The sequence below is a fragment of the Nicrophorus vespilloides genome, unplaced genomic scaffold (genome assembly GCF_001412225.1).
Source record: "Nicrophorus vespilloides isolate i.1.1-1 unplaced genomic scaffold, Nicve_v1.0, whole genome shotgun sequence".
NCBI classification, from domain to species: Eukaryota; Metazoa; Arthropoda; class Insecta; order Coleoptera; family Silphidae; genus Nicrophorus; species Nicrophorus vespilloides.
In genome coordinates, this window is record NW_017097462.1 from 57,112 (window position 1) to 75,511 (window position 18,400).

Genomic DNA, 18,400 nt, shown 5'->3' on the forward strand with positions numbered 1-18,400 from the left:
ATATTGTCCGATAATTTCAGAAATAGAAGAAAAAACGTAATTCTATAGAAAAAATACAGAATTGATGTTAAATAATTAATTGAAATCGTGTTCTTTGTAATAATGTAAATTTGAATCAGATACGACAAAAATTAGTCAAAAAATGTCCAATATTTGCTTAAATAGAAACAAAAACTTAATTTCTAGATTGTTCTGCAAATTAATTACAAAAAATATTGGATAATATAATAAAATTTATTGCAAATCATGTATATTTTGAGACATTTATAGAATTAATAATGTAGACAAAAAAAAATATATTTGTTAAAAAAACGACAAGTTATAGATTTTTCTAGAAAATAATAAAAATTGAAGTCGTGTTCTTTCTGTATACGAGAATACGAATTCTTTGTTGCAATTCTCTTTGTTAATAACGTAACTATTGTACATAATAATTATAGTTGCTCAATCGATTTTTATAAATTCCAATCCGATTATGAAACGATATTCTCAATTACACCACAGAATGATCGAACTAGTCAACAAGAAAACAATAGTAACAATAGCAAACATTATTAACATCAAGAAATTAATAACAATAAATTATATAAAAAAAACAACATTAATTACAAATCGACTTGAATTCCATTGTTGTTTCTTTCTTTTCTTTTATTTATTATTATTTGGAGCAATGCGCAACGTTACGTGCGGTATGTTTTTATCAGACGATGTTGTGAGTAGTCATCAATAAACGCATATTGTAAATATTATTATCTGGACGTTAAACAAAACGAATTACTCACTTCACAGATTTCTTCGTTCTCTTTCTTTAAATAATATTCAACACGAACACACAAAAAAAACACACACATACAAGAATGATTCAATTCGAAATGCCATCATCGTATGCATAAATTAATAAGAATAAAATTATGAAAACATTCGGATTTATCTTGTTGAAGTTATGAAACTGTTTTTCTATTTATAGACGGTCGAGTTTATTAATAAATTTGTTTGCGTATTTCAACTGTGTAATAATTTAGATAACGATTTCAATGCGATATTAGTGTTTATTAATGGATTCATAAAAATGAAGAGAAGTTTGTTTTATTTTATGTTTTTGGAAAGGTCAGAGTTCGTGCTTCAAATATACTTTGTCGGATTATTTTTTGTGTATGTTTCTAAGCTATTAATACGTGATTAAGTGAATAGTATTTGTAGATTTTTTGTTAAAAGGAATTACAAGGAAAATCTTACTTCATGATAGCATATTTCTTAAGGAAAAATCTACTTCTAGTTATTTCTTCTCTGTAAAGATATGTAAATTATGAAGTAAGTGCATATTTCTTAAGAAAAAAATCTACTTCCAGTTGTCCCTTCTATATAAAGATATGTAAATTATGAAGTAAATGCATATTTAATAAGAAAAAAATCTATTTCTAGTTGTCCTTTCTATATAAAGATATGTAAATTATGATGTAAGTGCATATATCTTAAGAAAAAATCTTCTTCTAGTTGTCCCTTCTATATAAAGATATGTAAGTTATGAAGTATATGCATATTTCATAAGAAAAAATCTACTTCTAGTTGTCTCTTCTATATAAAGATATGTATGTTATGAAGTATATGCATATTTATTAAGAAAAAAACTACTTCTAGTTGTCCCTTCATTATAAAGATATGTAAATTATGATGTAAGTGTATATATCTTAAGAAAAAATCTACTTCTAGTTGTCCCTTCTATATAAAGATATGTAAGTTTTGAAGTATATGCATATTTATTAAGAAAAAAATCTACTTCTAGTTGTTCCTTCATTATAAAGATATGTAAATTATGAAGTAACTGTATATATCTTAAGAAAAAATCTACTTTTATAGTTGTCCCTTCTATATAAAGATATGTAAATTATGATGTAAGTGCATATATCTTAAGAAAAAAAGTCTACTTCTAGTTGTCCCTTCATTATAAAGATATGTAAATTATGATGTAAGTGCATATATCTTAAGAAAAAATCTACTTCTAGTTGTCCCTTCTATATAAAGATATGTAAGTTATGAAGTAAGTGTATATATCTTAAGAAAAAATCTACTTTTATAGTTGTCCCTTCTATATAAAGATATGTAAATTATGAAGTAAGTGCATATTTGTTAAGAAAAAATCTACTTCGATGGAGTTTGTTAAACGATTTACTTGCAATTGACTTTTGACCATAAAATAAAATTACATTTGTTAAGTGTTTAAATTGCGTAAGATGTGAGAAATCTTTGAATAAATTAATTTAAGTAAACATAAATTATTAATTAATATCAAGTTAATTAGTACCGATAATAATTTCTGTAATTAATTATCTTAGGATCAGAGTGTCGGTGGAAAATTGGACCGAGGCCAGAACCTTGCAGAACTACAGTTAAATAAGAGACGGTCGTTTTCTAAAAATAAAGCGGTTATGCAAAAAATTATTATTAAATCATGCATTTACGAATCTCGTGAATGAAAGTACGGCGATTTAGGATTCTGGCGTATAAATTGAAAAATCGTGAGTTAAAGAATGACTGGTTTTCGATTTCGATCTTCTTGTAAAATATCCGAAGAACAGCATAAATGAATACAAGAAACAAGGCGAAGAGAGGAAACAAACAACAACAAAAAACAAATCCGGCGATCGAGACAGGTGGTTCGGCAACGAACCCGTTTACACTTATGCAACAACTACGCGATTTTCGGTCAGAGTTCACGGTTTCGTGTAAATGACGTAAAAATAAATGGTGATTTTTTTTTATATACGACGCGAAATTGCGTTCTACTTATTGGAAACTTGCAGCAAAGCAACAAATAGAGAGAAAAAAAATAGGTATTTCTTTCGCAAGTTGCAATTACAACTTTTTCCTTGAATCCCTCACAGTGACAGGTTTCCTAGTCTATTAACATATAATGCATTGAAAAATCGTTCGAAGTCGGAATGAGTAAAAGAAGAAAGAAAAAAAAAGCGAAACGAGAGGAAGGAAGGAGAAAAAATAGCTGACGCTAACAGCTACGAGGAATTGCAGCGCGCTTTGACTTACGTAACGCGCCAGAGAAGAAAAAATGACAGAATGTGAAAATAAAAATAATATACGAACATTCCTCGACCATTAATCTTCGAAAATGTTAATTAAATGACTCCATTTGTAACGCGTGGCATACTTTTAAAATAAGTATGAAAAATTTTAACATTTAATACGCTTTTTTTTTACGTTTGTTATGTAATGGAAAAGTCTAGGAATGCGCCCACCTGCAAGTGATGTTAGAAGAAGAACGAACGGGTAGACCGGTAAAAACAGGTGTTTTTTTACCCTATTTTCGGACCGTTCTTGAACTTGCGGCTAAAACTCGAAGAGTGGTTCTTTTTAGAAAATTACCCCGTTACACTTGAGGCTCAAGATTTTTATTGAGGTTGCTGCGTCCTCGAGTGCGAAGACCAACACACAAATGAAAATGTATACATATAAAGTCCTTTTTTTTACAACTGGATTACAATAAATAATTTTACGACCTTGCCTTATTGCATCGGCGAAGGAGACGACTGAAAAGGTTTCTTCTTTTACTTTTATTTTTTCCGTATAAGAAAAAACCGCGCTCACTCGCTTGCACGTATATAAATACGAACGAGGTCTGCTGAGTGTTTGTATTTATAATTCGTTATATAAATCGAATGCCGTTTCTGACTTATCGACTTCACATGCAAATGCCGCAAATTGCTCAGCGCAATTCTTCTCGTTTTAATTCTTACTCTTTCTTTTTATTAGTTTGGTGCAAGGAATCGACTACTGTTCTCTAAATCGTGTCTTCTTTTTATCTGATCGATAAACGAGATTAATTCTGTTAACGACAAACTTTACTTAACTCATCTCAACGAAACAGTGATTTTTAAGAAAATCCTATACACTTTTTTTTCTTCAATTTCTGCAGCTCTTAACTCGGCGACATTACGAAGATGCCAATAGGCTCGTTGGAAAGATGACGTATTCAGCTTTCAATTGAGTGGTCGATCATGTAATTATCTTAAGGGTTTGTTGAGAAATTCTAAAAAAAAAATGGGGAAAAAGGTTTTTTTCCTGTTATGTAACTTGTGAGGCCTTAGTCGAAACCTGATTTGGATGCCTCAGATTGACCCTACTAAGAAACGTTTTTTTGGGCGATTTGGAGGCCCCTTTGAGGCTCTTTGCGCTCCTGCTGCAATAACGACTCTGACTCCAATTAAAGCTGAAAGTGTCACCTTTCAAATGAGCCTACTTGTAGCTTTTTGCTACAAGAGCGGAGGATTGGTTTGAGATGTTGAAAAATAACAGTTAAAAATGCAATAAAATGGAAAATCTCTTCTAAATGTATCCTTTTTATAGAAAATGTTACTATTCTATTAAGAAAAAACAACTTTTGTGATAAAAAAAAAAGAGATCAACGATATTCGAAACTACTTTAAATGCGGATATTAAATCTTTGAAAGTAGTGGAGGATTGGTTGAAAAATTGAAAAAAGAACAGTTAGGAATGTGAGGAAATGGAAAATCTTTTTTAAATTTATTCTTTTAGTGATAATCTTACTATAATATCAAGAAAAATCAACTTTTGTGGTCGAAAAAATGAGATCAATTCTCAAAATTAGTTCAAATGTGGACTTTAAATCTAGTGGGTAATTGGCTGAGAAGTCGAAAAAGAACAGTTAGGAATGTGAGGAAATGGAAAGTCTGTTGCGACAACAAATATTTATAATGTTTGTCTCTTTAAAATTTATCATTTTTATTAAAAATTTACTATTAAGCACTAGGAAAATCAACTTTTGTGATCGATAAATGAGATTAACAGAATGTAAACTTTAAATCTTTGCTTGTAGAGAAGTCCAAAAAGAACAGTTAAGAATGTGAGTAAATGGAAAGAAAGTCTGTTGAAACAACAAATATTAACAATGTTAATCTCTTTTAAATTGAAAATCTTACTGTTGCCTCAAGAAAAAACAACTTTTTTGATCGAAAAATGAGATCAATTCTGTTAACTAATTGAAATATGGACTTCAAAATCTCTGCTTGTAGAAAAGTTGAAAAGAACAGTTCGGAATGTGAGAAAATGGAAAGTCTGTTGAGACAGACAAATATTTATAATGTTAATCTAAGTCGTGCAAATAATATATATATAAAAAAAACGGATTCGGAATCCGGTGAAAGTTTCCAGATAAAGACGTAATTTATTTGTTTCGCAGCGTTATGAAATTTGTCGCAAAACTTGTGGTCTCATTGATAAAACGTTGAATTATTTATAATGCTTTGAGTCTATAAAGCTTTCAAATCTGATGCAATAATGCAATAAAAATTTTAATGAATGAATCACATTTTTAACTAATGATTAAATCTAATAGAAACTTAAACAATTTCCTGATAATTAGTAAATTATAAAAATCTAATCATATTTTTACAAAAACACAAATTTCTATTACTTATGAATCAAAATATTTGTAACAAAATTTGATGTTAAATAAAATAACATAACATAATCATTTTAGTTACTTTATCTTAAACGCTTGGTTTAATGAAAAACTACTAAAAACTGTACAAAATAAATATAATTAACATTATTACTAATTAAAATCTGATTTTTCAAGCAAAACAATTCAATAAAGGAAACGTAAAGCAATCAATTAAAACCAAATACTTTTTTTTTGATTACACAATAAAAATTTTAATAATCAGTCCAAATTAACAATGTAAACTCATTAATTTCTTGTTCTAATTAACTTCGATTTCTTTTGATTTTACACATGAACAATATATAAAAACGTCCATGAATCCGTTCTCATTTTAGTGACATAAAAAGATACAGATCAACGCTAATTGATTGTTTCTATAATTAAAACAAATAATTTATTTAGTTATAATGAACAGATGGAAAAAAAAACGAAAATTTTGTAAATAATTTCTATTAATTGAAAAGAAATATTAATTAAAATCTTTAAAAAAGTTCATAATTTATTTGTTTTAATGCATTTAATTATAATTTCACTAAAGTCAAGTTTACAAATTTCAAAACAAACTAAATTTTAATTGAGTAAAATAAAAAATTAATTCTAAAAAAAAAGATGAAATAATGAAGTTTTGTATGTATTTTGTTCCTCGATTTGTACGGATTCAAACTATCCGTACTATGAGAGGCATTTCTGTATTAGTTATTATTATATTTATTTACCAATTTTATCTGCATTTCAATTGTAACATAAATAAAGTTAAAGAAATAATTAAGATTTTCATTTGCGAAAATTGTAAATTTATTTTCGTTATTTCTTTAAATCATTTCTATTAATTAATCGTAAAAGAGAAATATGGTTTATTTCTTATCATTATACTAATTAATAATTAATATTTTAATCTCTTTTAATGCATGTGATTATTGCAATAAACTTTATTTACAAATCGTTTTTATCTGCTTTTATTTAATTGTAACATCCATAAAACTATGGTTAATATGAGCAAAGATAAATAAATAATTAAAATCACATTAAACTTGAACATTTTCATTCATAATTCCTGTATTATTACAAATATTACTTATGTTTACACATATTATTTAAATTGATATTTGTGTAAAAAGGAAAAATTTGTTTTTTCTTATAGAAAATGTTGATTCCAAATTATGATCTAACTAAATTTGTTCACAAATTTGATTTATACATAAAAATAAATTATTTGTTGTTGCTTCATTTTATAGGTGAAATAAATCACTTGAATGTGTACATTTTGCATTTTGATTTAAGTAACAAATTTTAAGTTTTATTTGCTACAAATTTTATAGTAAACAGATGCTTACTTTATGCACTGAAAGAAACATACACAATTTTATAGAAAAAATATTAATAAATCCAATGATTTAATATAAGAAATCAAATTGTCTGTAGTTAAAAACTGAAATTTATTTTCATTATTTAATCTATAAAAGGAAAAAAATAAGTTTTTCTGAAATATTTTTGTTCTTTTCATATAGAAAATGTTGATTCCAAATTTCGATTGCAAACATTTCGACAACGTGACAATACGTCTCCAACCGGCTTACCGTAATTGACCTTTTTTTCAAAAGCTTTTCAAGCATATACTCATTACTTCTTCGGGTACCTTTTTCTTCTCGAGGGCTCACAAAGAACTTTTCCAACCGTTCTTCGAACGTTCCGTTCCTTCAGCCCTCGAGTGGTGGTCGTAAAACTTTCTTCGCAGAAGAGGAACGAAAGGAAAACAAGAGAGAAATCTGAAGAACCGAGGAGGGACATTCGAGTGGGATTTACGACCATAAAATAAACTCATCTTGCAAAACTGCAATTATAATTAACTTCTTTTTTCTTACATATAAACTTGAGGGTTTTCGACAACAATGCATTATAATAAAAAAAAAGTTAATAAGACCTAATAAGGATGGAAATAATTAAAGTCGACATTCTGTTAAGCTCAATCCACGCCGATTGTAGAATTTATCTTACGTCTTGTTGCTGTTGCAGCACGCTGCGAAATATCGACGGAGAACGAAGACCTTCTAAGGAAAGTTTAGTTGCTCGCCTTGTGGACTCGTGCTAAATTTAATTCTATTTCTAGAAAACGAAAACAGAGACGCGCGCTCCAGCAAAAACGAACGGTAAACACGACTTAAAAGATATTTACAACATTTCAATCATCTTTAGGTATTTCACAGTTTTTGCAATTTTCTTCTGTAAAGTAATATTGATCTAACTTAATTGACTTTCTTCAGAAAATTTATTAATAATTCCAATACAAACAACATTGGACATTAATTATCTTTAAATTTATTTTTTTGTTGCTCGAGTTTATAGTGAAATAAATCACTTGAATGTAATAAATTTTTGCACTTTGATTTAAGTAACAAATTTTTAGTTTTATTTGCTACAAATTTTATAGTAAACAGATGTTTTGGATACAAAAATATGTACTGTAAAACGTACACAATTTTATAGCAAAATTATTAATAATTCTAATACAAACAAAATTATAAATTAATTATCTTTAAATTTATTTTTTGTTGCTCCAGTTTATAGTGAAATAAATCACTGTAATCAATGTAATAAATTTTGCATTTTGATTTAAGTAACAAATTTTTAGTTTTATTTGCTACAAATTTTATAGTAAACAGATGTTTTGGATACAAAAATATGTACTGTAAAACGTACACAATTTTATAGCAAAATTATTAATAATTCTAATACAAACAAAATTATAAATTAATTAACTTTGAAATTACTTTTTGTTACTTCATTTTATAATGAAATAAATCAATTGAATGTAATAAATTTTGCATTTCGATTTAAGTAACAAATTTTTAATTTTATTTGCTACAAATTTTATAGTAAACAGATGTTTTAGATACAAAAATATGTACAGTAAAACGTACACAATTTTATTGCAAAATTATCAATAAATCCAATAAGTTGTAATTAATGCAATAAATTAATTGTCTATAGTAAAAAAACTGAAATTTATTACTTAATCTAAATTTTAGGTATATTTGAGATGAACTAAATCATTTTGATGTATGTAATAAATTTGATGTAAACTTTTATGATTTACTTTCTACAACTTTCATAGCAAAACAGATGTTTCAGTATACAAAAATAATATGAACGTACGCATTTTCATACGCAAATATCTAAACATAAAACAAATTTAAATAGTTCATTGTCGAATTGGTAAAAATAACTAATAAAAAATATTACTAATTGAATGTGTAAACTTGCTTGTATATCATTTAATTTCTTGGATTTTTTTTTTGATTGATAATATTAGCGCCAAGGAATGTTGGCAACTGCGTTTTAGAATCCAAACCAACGTTTTTTCCCAACGTCCGATTTTCACTACAAATAGAAAACATTGAATAACAAATTCATGCAATTTCTTGAAAAATTAATTTACCAAATTTATTTTTTTCGATAAAAAAATTCGAAAAAATATCATTTGTTGATAATACTAATAAACATGATTATGCAAATATTAATTAATAATTAATTAAGAGATTAAACTAAAATAAATCATTTTATAATATAAAAATTCTAAAAAATAATTTAATTTTAGATATTAACTGTTTTTGGTTTAAAGTTAACAAAAACAGTAAATATATTCGCATTCCAAATATTTTATTTATAAATAGAAAGTATTTACATGATTTATAATGTAAATCTTGTCTATTTTTATAAATAATATTAAATATTTATAAAAGTTTATTTCTGTTAGAATTTATCAAATGTTTTGAAATTAAGCTCAGACATTGAAACAATATTTTTTTGGGTATCTAAGATGAATATTGATTAAATATAATTTAAACAAAGTAGATTAATAAATAAACAATTTTATTAATATAATTTATATCACAATTTCATTGGATTTATTGTTGTAAGACATTTTGTTTTCAATAAATTAAACTCTAAGTAATTAAGATATTTGCATTATCAACCATTGAGGTTTATTTTCTTTGTTCATGAATGAAATTTTAAACTTGTCTTTTCATGCATTCTCAATACTGTTTATTGAACTTCAGCGATTTCCTACTGTATCGTATATTTAAGTACATGTTTATCATCTTTGATAAGTTATCTTTTGGTGATGACTTTAAGTCTTAAGTTATGATAAATAGTGTGTTTGTGTAACGAAATTAAACAAATATGTGCTATTTCCAATTTAAAATATTAAAAAATAAATATAATAAACTTTTTGTGCTTTGTTAATCTTAAAAAATTGCTGCGTCTTATAAGTTAAACAGTAGTTATCATAAGTTGCTTATGTCAGTTTGACAAGTAAATATTGTAATGTTGAATTTAAACAGATGTTAAGAAAATGTTACGCTTTCTTAAACTTCGAAGTTTTCTTAATCACATTTTCAAGAAAACGTGTATCATCTTTGACTCTAAGTTATATTTTAATGATCACTTTAAGTGTCTGATAAATAGCGTATCAAATGTCAAATAAAACTGTCAACATTAGTGTATGCTCCAGTTTAAAATTTTATTCTTAAAGTTTTTTTATATGAAAAAAACTATTTGTGATTTTATACTTGTCAAATTTGATTTGTTTTTTTAGAACGTAAATTATTATATTAATAACTTTTATATTATTTGAATTATGAATTTTTAATGATTGCTGTGTTTTTCAAATTAATCAATTTATCTTTGTTTGCTTATGTCAGTTTGACAAGTAAATATTGTAATGTTAAATTTAAACAGCTGTTAAGGAAATGTTACGCTTTCTCAAACTACGAAGTTTTCTTTATCACATTTTCAAGAAAACGTGTGTCATCTTTGACGATAAGTTAACTTTTAATAATCGCTTTAAATGTTTGATAAATAACGTATCAATTGTCAAATGAAACTGTCAAATTTAGAACAGTTTGAAAATATTTAAAAAAATCTTGTTTAAGAACTATATTTGTTATTTTTTACTTGTCAAATTTGATTTTTATCTTTACAACTTACATTATTAACTTATATGTTATTTGAATTGTCAATTTTGAATGATTTCTGTGTTTTTGAAGTAAAATGAAATGTAGAATTTAAACAGCTGTTCAGCAAATGTGACGCTTTTCTCAAACTAAGAAGTTTTCCAACTATATCACGTTTACAAGAATATGATCATCGCTTCAAGTGACTCATAAATAGCGTATCAATTGTCAAAAACAACATTAATGTATGCTCCAGATTAAAGTTTTAAAAGATTCTTAAAGTTTTTTTTATGTGAAAAAAAAACTGTATTTGTTATTTTTTACTCGTGAAATTTGATTTGTCTTTTTATAACATAAATTATTATATTAATAACTTTGATATTATTTAAACTATCAATTTTTAATGTTTTTCAAATTAATCAATTTATGTTTTGTTGCTTATGTCAGTTTGACATAAATGTAAACAGCTGTTAAGCAAATGTGACACTTTTCTAAAACTAAGAACAATATTTCCGACTATATCACGTTTTCAAAAATACGTGTATCATCTTTGACGACAACTTTATGTTCCTGATAATTGACGTATCAATTGTCAAACGAAACTGTCCAAATTTGAGTTTGATCCAGTTTGAAAATATTATTACAAGATTCTGAAAGTTCTTTGTATGTTTGAACTATTATTCAATATTTTAGCTTCTCTTTACTACTTTATTATATAACTTATATAATATGAACTTTGATTCGTATAATTGGAACAGTCATTTTTTAAGGATTGCTGTGTTTTTTCAATTTGATAAATTGTCTGTCAGTTTGACAAGTAAATATTGTAAAGCAGAATTTAAACAGCTGTGGCACTTTTCTTAAACTAACAAGTTTTCCAACTATATCACGTTTTAAAGAATATGATCATATTATGAATAGTAACTTTGATTCAAATTATTTCTACTGTCAATTTTTAAGGATTGCTGTGTTTGTTCAAGGTGATAAATTTATCTTTAGTTACTTGTGTCAATTTGACAAGTAAATATTATAATGTAGCTGTTAAGCAAAATGTGACGCATGTGGGTATTATTATTATTGTGAAAGACTTTCTTTTTCCATTGCGGCACGTACGTTTTTGGTGATTTTCTGTTATTGTTTTCGATGTTGCGCAAGTGCTGATAATTGTGAATCATGATTTCGGTAATAATAATACGCACGGGGCTATACGAGGATCCGTTACTTTCTTTCTTACCGTGACACACTTGGCACGGATCCTCGACGAAGTCGCGAAACCTCGCCGGAAAAAAAAGAAGAGAAGACACAATTATGCACGCGGCGGCGCTTCCGGCGAACGATACAAAAGAAAGAAACGGGAATACCGACTAATGATGTTGCGAAATTACCTGCATTCTCCAGAACGTGTTCCAAGCAGAAGTCACCGGCAGCTAAATTGGTCTCAGCGATCTGAAGACTGCCGTCCGGCTGCAGAGAGGATTCGTTGAAGTCACCGGCGATGACCATGTCATTCTTGCAGTCCGGAAAGCCGTTGGTGGTCTCGTATTCAGAGGATAGGTACAGCATAGAGTCCTTGCCGTTGCGCGAGTAGGCGCAGCCCTTCTTCGCATCGGAGTATAGAGCGCCGTTACCGCAGCACTTCTTCACCTGGGGCCTGAACACCGCTATCTCCTCTTGACACACAAGAGCGGTGTCGTAGTCCACGCAGTACTTCCTCGCCGGTATCAACTTGTTGTATTCGGCGATGAAGAGAGAGCTGTTGCCGAAGATCAGGAAGGAACCTTGCGTGTACTTCAGCAGACGAAGGGAGTTGTTCGAATCGCACTTCGGTATGCCACCTTCTTTGATCTCCCATATTCTTGGGTAATCTCCCGTTTGCAGATACTTTCGATCGCGTTGCACGTATATCTTAGCCACAGTCCAATAGTCTTTCTTCTCGTTAACGCACGTGTAATTGTCACTTCTGGTCATGTGTTGGTCCATCGTACAGCATTTGTTGATCGCGATTTTCTTCGCGGATGATGTCGTGGTCGCGAATACCACCAACATCATCATCAAAACACCGGCGCGCACTTCCATTTCGGTCTTCTTCATCATCAACGGATCCTCGTATAGCCCCGTGGTAGCGCCAACTGTTCATGGATGTCTTCGGGCGACTGGCATCGATGGATGGAACTCGCGTCGTCGGTCTCTTTCGTTCCCGGCTCGAGCACTAACTACCAGAACGTATGATTGCTTGCTGCTTGCAGCCTGCTTCTCCGGCTGGCAGTTTACTTCTTCCATTCCAATCTTACTCAGCCAGTCTCTCCTCTATCCCCACTCAAACCATCGACTATATACATACACTGTGTGTACTACTACTACTACCGACGTGTCTCACCTTTCTATAGTTAGGATCGGAAACTTTTAACGCTCTTGCATACCTGCCAATCGCGCCCGAAGATCAATCATTATCCTCGAATTATAATATCCTCCGCTCTCCGATACCATCAATTAACAACGGCATCAATTAATTAACCAATCTCTGATGCATTATGCACGCTCCCAAACATTTCGAACTTCGCCTCCGTCCATCCAACTAACACACTCACCACTCATCGAATCCATCAAATGCGAACGCATAAAAACTAATCACGTTCATTCATTCACTCTCAAAAACATCAACACCAAAAAACCAATAGCCAAATAATGTATGCAAATAACATATCATAATTACTATAGCATTTCTGTCAATATAAAATCATTATATCTATGATTGATGACATAAAAAATCTTTTTTATTTTTACGATTTTTTTTATTCAAAAAAAGATATTAACATTCAAATTTATAAACAATTTAAAATTAAGTATATACAAATAACATCATAATTACTATAACATTCTTATAATTTCTAAATTAATTGCTATTTTTTGATAGAAACTGATTATATAAGATGTTATTATATTTTATATAAACCACTTAAAAGCAAAGAAAACCACAGATCGGGCGGCTTTGATATAGCGTCTTAAGAAAAACCATAAAGACAATTACAAAATCGAAACTCATGTCTGCATTTCGGGCAAACATGTATATGTTGTCATGTTTGACCTGGATTGTTCTGAACTTGTGACAACAAAGCCAAATTGTAATTTAGTATTCATATTTCTGTCGTTTTTTGGTAAAATTGTCTTTTTTATTATTATTAATTAATTATTATAGAAAAAAAAAATTACACAATGTTCTCATTTATTCTCTATGCCCTTTGGTCAATGTTTGATTAATAAATATTTTTAAATAAGTAAAAATATAAATTTTAGTTTAATTAATAATATTTGAAACATGCATACAATTTTCTTTATTGACAAAAAAAAATATTAACATACAAATCTATAAACAATAACATTCTTATCATTTCTAAAATAATTGCTATTTGTTTGATAGAATCTTTAGTAAACTCATTTTACATACAATATTATTGATATTTATGTTTCAAGTTGAAGTTCAAATGCATTTCAAAATAATTAAATAATTTATTAAAATTTTTAGGTTTTACTTACTGGGAAAGTCATTAAAATATGATTATGTAATATTCAATTGTAGAGTAATTCAAATATTCTCCTAAAAAAAACATCACAAGTTAAAAAAAATAAACGTAGCCAAATTTTTAATTAGTAAACGAATTTCTTAAAAATGAAATATTGAATTTGCACGTTTTTAGCATAGATTATTTAATCCAATTTATGGTTAATAATATAGAATTATGTACATTTTATTTAATAGAAACCTTTGTAAACTAATTTTAGTATATATTATTTGAAGTTTGATAAATTATATACATAAATCAATTCATAATATTTTTTTTATAATATAGAGCTTATTCATTCCAAAATCATCAACATTATAAAAAAATGTGTTTTTTTTGTAAATACAATTTTTTTACATATTTATATTAATAACATTCTTCTAAAATGATGCATATAATGTAAATAATTTCATTCAAACCATAAATATTAACACAAGAAGCAACAACCAATTTTTTTTATATAAATAATCATTACTATAAACTTTTTATTATTCTAAAATAATAATTAATAACAGACATAACACATTCTTGATAATATAAATAGTTTTTTTTATGTTCACTTGGATATTATTTCAAGTTTAAGAGAAAATATTTAAAAAAGCTTAAAATAAATATTTTTTTATATTTCATTCATTCATTCATAACGTTGTTTTAAAAATTCACTTATTTTTTTAAAAATGTTGTATATTGAATAATATTTTTAAATAATCATTAATCTAATTTGATTATTGCTAATGATTGTAGCTTTTGATGCCTCAAATACAACAACAAACATAAATATGCGTAAAAACGTAACATAAATATTATAATAGCAACAACATTCTTATCATTCTAATGTAATCATGATTTTTACATTCAAGCTTTGAAAAGAAAAAGGAACAAAGTTTATACATAATATTATTGGAAATTCTAACCAGTTTTTTATATACAGTGGAAACCTCGCTTAACGAATATAATCCGTTCCAAAATTTCAGGATTTTTGCTCGTATAGTGAAACAATTTTCCCCATATAAACTAATGTAATATACGATCAATGCGTTCCATTTTGGAGTAATTTTTTTACAATTTATTTTGCTCATTAAACGCAATGCTGTGATAATACAGTATTATCATTGATTATCATTGATCCTTATTATTAGTTTGTAGATATAATTTGCTTTAAAAATGATATATATTGAACAATATAATGAAATTTTAAGCATTTCGTTTAGAACAAAAACTTGAACAACAAAAAAACATGTCATTAATTTCAAATTAAATATGCAAATGTCAAAAACATAAATTTCATAATTACAAAAACATAATAATAAAATAATTATGTATTATTTGCATACACATTTTGATAAATATAAATACTATATAACAACATTTCTCAATCTATATTGTCAATTGATTAAATTGTTAATTATTAATTTGACAGCTGTCACCTTGCGTCAAAGAAAATTATAAACAATTGAGTCACATTATAACTGCAAACAAAAATGTAGTGTCTCTCGGCAAAAGGTTGAGAAACACTGCTTATATAATATATTAGGAGTAGTTAAATTGTTAATTGGTTACTGTCATTTGACAGCTGTCACCTTGCATCAAAGAAAATTATAAAAACAATTGACTCACATCATAACTTCAAACAAAACTGTAGTGTCGCTAGGAAAAAGATTGAGAAACTCTGCTTATATAACAATCTATATTAGGAGTAATTAATTTGTTAATTGGTAGTAGTTAAATTATTACTTTGTTCCTATCATTTGACAGCTGTCACCTTACGTGAAAGAAAATTATAAACAAATGAGTCACATTATAACTGCAAACAAAAATGTAGTGTCTCTCAGAAAAAGTTGAGAAACTCTGTTTGTATAACAATCTATATTAGGAGTAATTAATTTGTTAATGGGTTCCTGTTATTTGACAGATGTCACCTTGCGTCAAAGAAAATTATAAACAATTGAGTCACATTAGAACTGCAAACAAAAATGTAGTGTCTCTCGGAAAAAGGTTGAAAAACACTGCTTATATAATATATAAATTGTTAATTGGTTGCTGTTATTTGACAGCTGTCACCTTGCATCAAAGAAAATTATAAAAACAATTGACTTCAAACAAAAATGTAGTGTCGCTAGGAAAAAGGTTGAGAAACTCTGCTTATATAACAATCTATATTGGGAGTACTTAAATTGTTAATAACTTGCTATAATTTGACAGCTGTCACCTTGCGCCTTGCGTTTTTGACTGGAACCGCAGTATGATGTCAATACTTGTATTACAAGCAGATCCCCATAGTTGTAATCCATAAGTCCATATCGTTTTATATATTAAAACTTTGTTTTCAGCTGAAATGGATGAGTATCTACCTATCAAACAATTGAGTCACATTATAACTGCAAACAAAAATGTTGTGTCTCTAGAGAAAAAGTTGAAAAACTCTGCTTATATAACAATTTATATTGGGAGTAGTTCATTTGTTAATTGGTTCCTTGTCATTTGACAGTTGTCACCTTGCATCATAGACAATTATAAACAATTGAGTCAAAAATGTAGTATCTCTCAGAAAAATGGTTGAGAAACTCTGATTATAGAACAAGATTTTTTATTCATATTCACTTTAATGTTATTACTATTTGAGCAAATAAATGACATTGTATTAGACTTCTGTCTAAATATGATGACCTGAAATCAGTTTTATAAAGTTACCAGAAAGATGGCAAAAGGTCATCAAAGAAAATGGAAAATATATTATTGATTAAAGTTCATTCTTGGTATACAAAAAAAATACGTTTATAGATATAAAAAGTTAAAATAAACATTTTATTAATTTCATAAGCATTCGTTTTAATTATTTAGTAAATGTACACAACGAAAAATATAAAATCTGTTTTTTTGAAATGAATTTAATGTCACTCTCACACAGTAAAAAACCATAAATACCACACACCGAACGCATCTCAAAGCTTGAGCACTAAACTTTAATTACTAATAAAATTCGTTTACCTGTAAATTGTTTTACATCGTTGATGTTGTTGTTGATTCCTTAAAACCGTTTACGTTCATTCCTTTAATAAAAGATTGAAAATTTTAACGACAGGAAATGTTTTGCATCTTGAATTTATAAGAAAAAAAAACAAAAATGTTTAATTATTAAACGAATTTTTTACAATTTGCAATCTTCAATTTGAAATGCATTTAAGAATTATTAAATTATTTGTTAAAATTTTTAGTTTTTACTTCCAGGAAAAGTCGTTAAAATATAATAACGTCAAGATTCAATTAGAAACTAATTTCAATATTCACATATAACTAAAACATCGTAACTAAAAAAAGCGTAACCAAATTTTTAATTAGTAAACGAATTTCTTATAAATGCAATATTTCATGTTTTTAGCATGTTTTAATTAAATATATCGTCATTAAAATAGATTAGATATTTTAGTTTAATAGAAAGAGCGAGAAATTAATTTAATTGACTAAAGAAGTGAATGTAACTAAAGTAAAAGTATTATATTTTTTTTTATATAAAACTTCGACATTTAGTTTTTTTTTTGTTTAATGTAGTGAACGATTCTTAATAATTAGTTTTAATTTCGCTTTGAAACGAAACAATTTAAACCCGCTTCGCTGGCAATTAAATGCGAAAAAAAATTACCTGCTTATTGCTGCAATCTCCAATTAAACATGTTCGTAATACACATGTAAGAAAAAGTAAACTTTCATTAGTTAGCGTTTTCTGAAAAGTAATTAAAAAAAATTATAAGGAACTTTGTGAAACTTTAAACGTATTCCGGTTTTCGAATCGAAATTATCATTTTTCGATGCAGCGGAGATGATTTTTTTTTTACATAATCCGGTCTAATCTTGAGTTTATCTAAGTCATTATTTTTAGAAATCATATTGTTGATTGGTTTTCTTTCAACGAGTGAAGAAAAATTTTAAGAAATATTAGGTTTTTGGGGAAAAACCGTTGATTCTTGGTATTTTCTACGCGATATTTTGTCGATTATTTTCGGCTAATTTCCAGCTAATTTTAAATCTGTAAATATAATCTCTAGTTTCCATCATGAATGCACACGCAACTCTCTATATATTTTTTCTGTGCCCACGTTTACCGGTCGAATATTATATGATTTTATATATATATATATATATTGGTGAAATGTAAATATTTGGTTGATCCTAAATTTAATCGCGGTTAGAAAATCGCGAACGACCTCTGTTCGCAATCTGCAATCCCTCAACGCATCGCATGAAAAATATGTGCGTGAATTATTTGAAAGGATGACCTTTGACCCGTCGTCCCACGTCTTCTAAATTCAAACTGTTTGAGTTTTGAATTCTTTCGTGCTTTATTGGATAAATTGAAGCGTTTTTTTTTTCTCATGAAATTAAAGTAAATTATTTAATGAGTGTATTCTCTG

General features: G+C 27.6%; 1 protein-coding gene across 1 annotated transcript in view; it reads right to left on the reverse strand.

The window, feature by feature from the left end:
• Positions 1 to 12,992, reverse strand: part of LOC108560174 (probable G-protein coupled receptor Mth-like 1) — a 55,388-nt gene extending 42,396 nt beyond the window's left edge. The window contains exon 1 of the mRNA XM_017917624.1: positions 11,817 to 12,992. Coding sequence (XP_017773113.1) covers positions 11,817 to 12,525 — 709 coding nt within the window. The 5' untranslated portion in view covers positions 12,526 to 12,992. The remainder of the gene's footprint in view (positions 1 to 11,816) is intronic.
• Positions 12,993 to 18,400: the final 5,408 nt, after the last annotated feature.